The sequence below is a fragment of the Priapulus caudatus genome, unplaced genomic scaffold (assembly GCF_000485595.1).
Source record: "Priapulus caudatus unplaced genomic scaffold, Priapulus_caudatus-5.0.1 Scaffold362, whole genome shotgun sequence".
Taxonomy (NCBI): Eukaryota; Metazoa; Priapulida; class Priapulimorpha; order Priapulimorphida; family Priapulidae; genus Priapulus; species Priapulus caudatus.
Genome location: NW_014577423.1, coordinates 10,102 through 17,043, shown reverse-complemented (window position 1 = coordinate 17,043; position 6,942 = coordinate 10,102). Strand labels below are relative to the sequence as shown.

The 6,942-nt window shown below is 41.9% G+C and overlaps 1 protein-coding gene across 1 annotated transcript in view; it reads right to left on the bottom strand.

The window, feature by feature from the left end:
* The window catches only part of LOC106809554 (suppressor of cytokine signaling 2-like), a 6,476-nt gene extending 5,240 nt beyond the window's left edge, over positions 1-1,236 (bottom strand). Inside the window, exons 1-2 of the mRNA XM_014812675.1 lie at positions 1,146-1,236; positions 460-661 (exon numbers count right to left, since the gene is read on the bottom strand). Coding sequence (XP_014668161.1) covers positions 460-646 — 187 coding nt within the window. The 5' untranslated portion in view covers positions 647-661; positions 1,146-1,236. The remainder of the gene's footprint in view (positions 1-459; positions 662-1,145) is intronic.
* Positions 1,237-6,942: the final 5,706 nt, after the last annotated feature.

Below are 6,942 nucleotides of genomic sequence, written 5' to 3'. Positions count from 1 at the left end.
ATATATATATATACAAATAAATATTGACACCTTATTCTAATATTCTAATTTAGTATTATAAAGAATGTATTATATATATATAATACATATATATGTAATATATATAATTTACATAATATATTATATAAATATAGTAGTATCATTCTAATATATAGAATGAGGTGTGAATTTTTTATTTTGTGAACTTTTGAGAACACGTTTCTTCTTGAGGCTTCACAATAACCGAATGTGTGAATGTGAAATAACATCCCGAGAAACAAGCCTGAGGAAAAGACAATTATGTTTTTGTGCAGCACACAGAAAACTCCCATGATATTTTCGTAGTCGATGTTTCAGTGCTTGCCACTTATTCAACGATTTGCCGCACAGGGATTACTGTCGGACACAAAGATTTTCACCCCTGACAGGTTCGTTGATCTCTCGCTGTTCAGACACTGCACTACTACAAAGTTGACATACCTATTGGCGATTTTAAGCTGATGTACGATGTCAATGAAAGCTGATTCACCGACGACGACGACGACGACGACGACGATGACGATAGCACTATGTGACCGCTATCTTTGTCACGCACAGCTTCACCAGCTGTCAGTGTCGCCGTTTCTGATTCTACACCGATGGCGCTCATGGTTTGTGACATCACCATAATGACTCAGGAAATCTGAAATTGTGTAAAATAGGAGTAAAAATCACGCGACGTGTATATACGTATCACGCGAACCAGCTATAGTCATCGACAAATGAAGCATAAAATGGCGATTAATTATAATTAAAGCTACGGAAGGAATACAGTAGCATCACGAATATATAACAACTATCGTTTTAAATATGGATACGTATGAGTAAAGATTGAAAGCGGAGCGGTAGCGTATACACATGAACTAACAATATGAAGTTCAGCCTAATTTCATAAATCAGCTCCCTTCGAGAGAAACTGAATAAGTTTCGTAAGCGTAGGTAACGCGCCCATTTGTAATATGAGATTTATATCATAATAACTTATATAAGTTAAAATTAATCCTCTATATATTACTTATGCGAAAATGAATGGAATACTATGCACTTACACTTAATTAAATTTATTATGATATATGTACGCTGAACACATCTAAACATATATCGGAAATATTCATTCATGGTATTACATACACCGTTTTTGTTTCCCCGATGAACAGCTTTTGCTAGTAGATTTGATGACGAGATGATCGCACAGACAACCGCGTTGCGCAACGTGTAATACAGTCTATGTAGCGCGCTAGGCATCTCCTGGCACGCCGTGCATGCACGTCACCGTCTCAAAATACGCTTCATTGTGTATCGCAACTAAGTGAGTGTACGTGTGAGGAGGGGGGGGGGCATGTCAAATCCGCTTACTGTGTGCGTCATGCACGCAGTGCCCGCCCGTCCGCTTCTCAGCGGCGGATGCTCGCGTGTGCATGACGCAAGGTTTTGTGGAAACATTGCGTCATCACGCTGTGATGGATCACATGCGGATCCAGTATGGTCAGCACCTGAGCCTCCATGCTGCCCCTCCCACCGGATCACACGCACGCACGTACGCACGCACGCGAGCTCGCGCGCACNAGAAAATATACAAGTTTTGGCTGTAGAATTTCGACATCCGCAGTGAGTGACCAAGTCTATGCAGTGACTGCCAATATTCAGAACTACACATCTGTATATCACGTGACATGTATATTGTGTCAATTGTGTAAATGAAACCGGTGCATTAGTCACGCCAGATGCGTTACTGGACCATAACAACCCGGTGGGCCCCTAATTGCACTAGCCTGCCGAAGTTCGTAGGCTATTAGAAATATGTAATTAATTGTGTGATAACCATTTTAGTCTATGGTTTGTGTTCGTTTGGGGTTGTGCACATACAAATGTATTTTGGGGAGGTGGAATGAATCCTAATTGTCCTTCGGTACTCGGGTAGTTCCGGCAAAAGCACATTGCCCACGCTCTCTCGTGTTGCCGCCTTTCTTGTTCTGACCGTTGGCGAGTGAAGCTGCGTCGAGTAATCGAACTATTTTACGTTGTTCCAAGTTGAAAGCTCCTCATATATCTATCTAGCATGCATATTTTCTCATTCAGAATGTAGTTAAGCTACCGGACATCAGTATGAGTAACGTCTGTAGTCGTAAAGTGTCGATTCGTGCCAAATGTCGAAATGAAGACTTTTACTAGCGGTGAAGGTAAATTCGACATGGCGCTAAGGAGTTAATTGGTCGTGCATGTGATTTGAATTGGTTTATACCAGTTTTACTGATAACTCTCTTTGTCGTATTCAAGATACGTAGTACAATCTGTGGGAACGTGATATTTGGCAATAGAGTGTTATTATCGAGCATGTTATGGTTTCATCTAGTGTCTGAACTGAATCGGCCAACAACAGTGTGCAGGTCTAACCCACAGATAGTAAAATGAACCCACGTTTGGTAAATGACAACTTTTGAAAACGACTACCTCGGCGAGTGCGTGACCTAGAAAAATGGCCGATGTCAGAGTATGTACGTCAGATTTGCCAAAATGGTTAAATTGGTCTATAAACCATCTTCGACATACATTTTTGTCTGTGTTAAATGACAACTTTTGAAAACGACTACCTCGGCGAGTGCGTGACCTAGAAAAATGGCCGATGTCAGAGTATGTACGTCAGATTTGCCAAAATGGTTAAATTGGTCTATAAACCATCTTCGACATACATTTTTGTCTGTGGTAAATGACAACTTTTGAAAACGACTACCTCGGCGAGTGCGTGCCCTAGAAAAATGGCCGATGTCAGAGTATGTACGTCAGATTTGCCAAAATGGTTAAATTGGTCTATAAACCATCTTCGACATACATTTTTGTACAGACAAAGCATGCTTGCATGGTTAGTTTGTGTTTATATGCAAGTACATGTGTATAATTACAAGATTATTAAATTTTGACTTGTTAGTTCTGTAAAAAAATTTTTTATTGCATTTTGAAAATGGCTTTTTATCATTTTGTCCATTTTCTTCAAAATATAACAAATACAATAATATTGGCAAAAATATACTTTCTAATAAATTTAAATCATTTTTTCTATATTATTCAGTTATGGGAGCAATTTAAAATAAAAAAATTTTAAATCCGTCAATTATTAAGAAAATCTACTTATTATGTTATTAGAAAATCTACTTAGAATATCTACACTATTTTGTGCCGTCTGAAAAGTGTGAAATTGAATAAAATTACATTTTCAGCAGACTATATCTTGCTTATAAATTAATTAAGGACTATGGAATTAATCACAGTTAATACATATCATATATATATCATAAATATACCACTAAACTGAGATTTACTAACATATTAAGGAGGTAACCATTTTTTGAAAATAGTACCGTACGCAGATTTCGGCATCCTAAATATGACCCATGGCACCATTTTCAAACTATCCTATCTCAAAAAGTATTGAAGATATACCTGCCATAGTTGGAGAGGTTATACTACCCATTACATAGATACATGATCTCTAAGGACAGTGAGTTGGACAGTCTAATAAAGAAATTATGATCCTCTGAAGATGGTCCCCCGTTCTACTTAACAGTGTATCAGCGGGCCTCTCTATATATTGTTCTCTCTGTAAATTGTGACAGTATAAATTCATACAAATTATTCTAAACACATCAATTGTCGATACCAGTTTATTAGAGCTTACAGAACAATTTCTGACTCTCTCATTCATTGTGCTTTTACAGAATGACCAAGAAAGTGATGATGCATCAGACCATAGTAACGACAGTGATTCATCACAGCCACAGCGTGAGCTTGATTCTTCTTCCGATGAGAATCCTCCAATTGGTCGTGGTCGTGGCCATGGTCATGGAAGGGGTCGAGGACGTGGTCGTCGAAGGGGTCGAGGACGTGGCCGAGGAAGAGGAAATGGACAAGGTGCTGCTATAGCTGTCGGTGACCCTGACTGGACTGACACCATGCCACATCCAGTTATCCCTGAGTACAAGGAGCCAGCTGGACCTAAATGCAATTTACCATTTGATGCGCCTGAGATAGACTTTCTGATGGCTGTACTTGGAGATGGCTTTTTTGTTGATTTAGCTAATTCAACAAATAATTATGCAGCTTACCAGGGTGCAAACAAATGGCAAGAATACTACCCGAAAAACCGAAATGAATCTGTTATAGCCATTCAATTATGATGGGCATCAACAATATTGCCAGCTACGAAGATGATTGGTCAACAGACCCTACTTGGTTGTGCTTAATAAGAACCAAAGAATTCCTCATAAAGCGGTATAGGAATTGGTGAAGGTAATTTCAATGTCACAGATCCCTAATGTGAGGCATGATGAAAAATGATAAATTGTCGAAAGTACGTTCCCTTCCATCACATCTCTTCAGGAAGCTTTCCGAGCTCCTACACTCCAGAAAATTCATTGTCTGTGGATGAGGGCCATGATCAAGTTCACGGTCGCCTTGGCATGGACAGCAGTACATACGCAAAAAAACATGTCAAGGGGATAAAGTATGGTGCCTGTGTCGATGCCCAGACTGGATACTGGCTTAGACTTGAAGTATAACTGGCAGGAAGAAGCAACACCAGAGAAAGAGCGACTTGCCTATAACGTGGTGATGGATTCGTCGAAAGTTAACACCATGAAGCGTCACATGTGTTATTGCAGACCATTTCTGTTTCGTTCAATAAACTTTGTTTGAGGATTGAAAAAGGCTGACACCTACTATTGTGGACAATAGTAAAAATCGTAGAGGACTTCCCATCTTGATGGCGTTTGGAGAGAGGTCAGAGTTTGAAAAAGCTAATGGAAATGACCCGGTATAGTGAGCACGATGAGCGAAAGACAAGAGAGGCATGTGTTCATGATTCAATGACGGGTCAGACACCCAGAAGCCGAGGACAAGATTCCGCCATGACGAGATGATTGACATTCCAACCATGATTGTAGATTACAATGCCAGTATGGGAGGTGTTGATCATCTAGATCAATTTCGGAGTTACTATAATGTTGGGCGTGCGGGAAAGAAATGGTGGCGCCACCTTTTCTTTGCGCTCTTGAATATCAGCATCATCAACGCCTATATTCTGAAGTGTTTGTGCAACAGGCTGCTACCAAAAAACAAGAGATTGTTCTCTTTGAAAAACTTCAAAGTAGCTCTGATACATCAGCTCTCCGGACAAACCTGTGTCAGAAAGCGAGCAAGTGTGGAGGGAGCATGCAATGTAGCTGTGACACTTTAGAGAAATATAATCCCGGGTCATGATCTGGTCCAGTTCTCAGAGGCAAAACGGGCTTGTCAGGCCTGTGTAAAGGCAAAAAGGAAAACGACTGGAAACCGCTGTGTTAGGTCTTCGTTTGGCTGCCAGCTTTGTCGAGTGAATCTCTGCAAAGCTGGAAACTGTTATCAAGAATTCCACAATCTCGTGTGATGTCAACCTTTCTGTGCCAAAAGATCAAAGTGAACTTTCATAAAATTATAATATTTTGTGTTCATTGTATTCTAAAAGGGTTCAGCTTTAAAATAAATTGTGGTTGTAATAATTGATATTAGAATCTTAGTGTAGTTATTTGCATTTAAAGTTTGATGTACGAAATTACAGTTATTCCTGAAAATTTCTGGTATTCTGCTGGTAACTACTTATAATAAATTGGTAACTAATGGGTTAAGCCCCGCCCAACAATGCACCTTCGTAGAGTACGCTAAAGAATCTGATTCAACCTTCTTCCTCTGCGTACACGTGGTACAGCTTTCCCGCCATGCCCTCGCGCGCCAGCCCCAATCTCGTCAATCGTGCATAATTTATTCAAATTATCTACTTTCCGAAGCAACAGAAAGACAGCAAGTTTTACAAAGACAAAAATCACATTGGAAATCTGGCATATACGGCGATGCTGATTTAATGCGTATTCGACGAAGAAAGGCCCATAATTGTCAGGTTTGGGTTCGAAAATGGATAGGTAGACGAGAGGAAAGAATGAATACGTACGATGGATACAAGAAGTAATGGAGGAAGCTTACGATTTTGCGAGAGGCGCCATGAAGAAAGCTGCAAAGCGACAAAAGAAGGGCTATGATAAAAACGTAAAGCCAATAGGATTCAAAGATGGAGACTTTGTGTGGTACTGGTATCCACCAGGGATACGACGGAAGCTAGGACATGGTTGGCAAGGGCCCTACCTAGTACTTCACCGGATCAATGACCTGCTCTATCGGATACAACGGGGACCACAAGCAAGAAAGAAAGTGATCCACATAGACTACCTGAAGCCGTATCGAACGGAGGAGCCGCCACTGGACTGGAGGAGGGCACATTCAGAGGCGCCATCAAGATCGAGTGAGGGAGGAAGTGCCGAACCAGCAGAACAAGTGGAGGACAACGAACACGTGATATGGGAGGAAATCGCTCCGAATGATGAGGAAGACGCTGACGGAGGAGAGGACGAGGAAGTACCAACGGCGACGAGCCTTCCAGTGAGGAAGGGAGGAAGGGTCAGGAAGCCGCCTCAACGGCTAGACTTATAAGGGAAGGGCCCCAATAAGGGAAGTATGGTCCAAACAGAACACAGGAAGAACGTTTTCTCTTTTCAGATGGACATCCTGGAGATCCAGGTAGATCCCCGAGAAACGATCTCGGAGGACGAAGGCCGAGCCACACCAAGGCCAGGCCGGTCGTCACGAGCACGCCACCGCGCACCCCAGTGCCCCCAATGCCGGTACCAGACGGACGACCCCCGTCGGATGCGCCGGCATCAGCAAGAGAGGCACGGCGCGATCCACTCCTCCCGGGTAGACGAAACACCACAACGCCCAGGGAATAACCGCGACCAGGAGAGAAAGCGGGCGCAGGAGCAACGACGCCGGCAGGCCAGGGCGCGAAATTTTTTTTCCCAAACGGTATAACATAGGAAGGATTTTAGCGCCTTCTGATTGGCT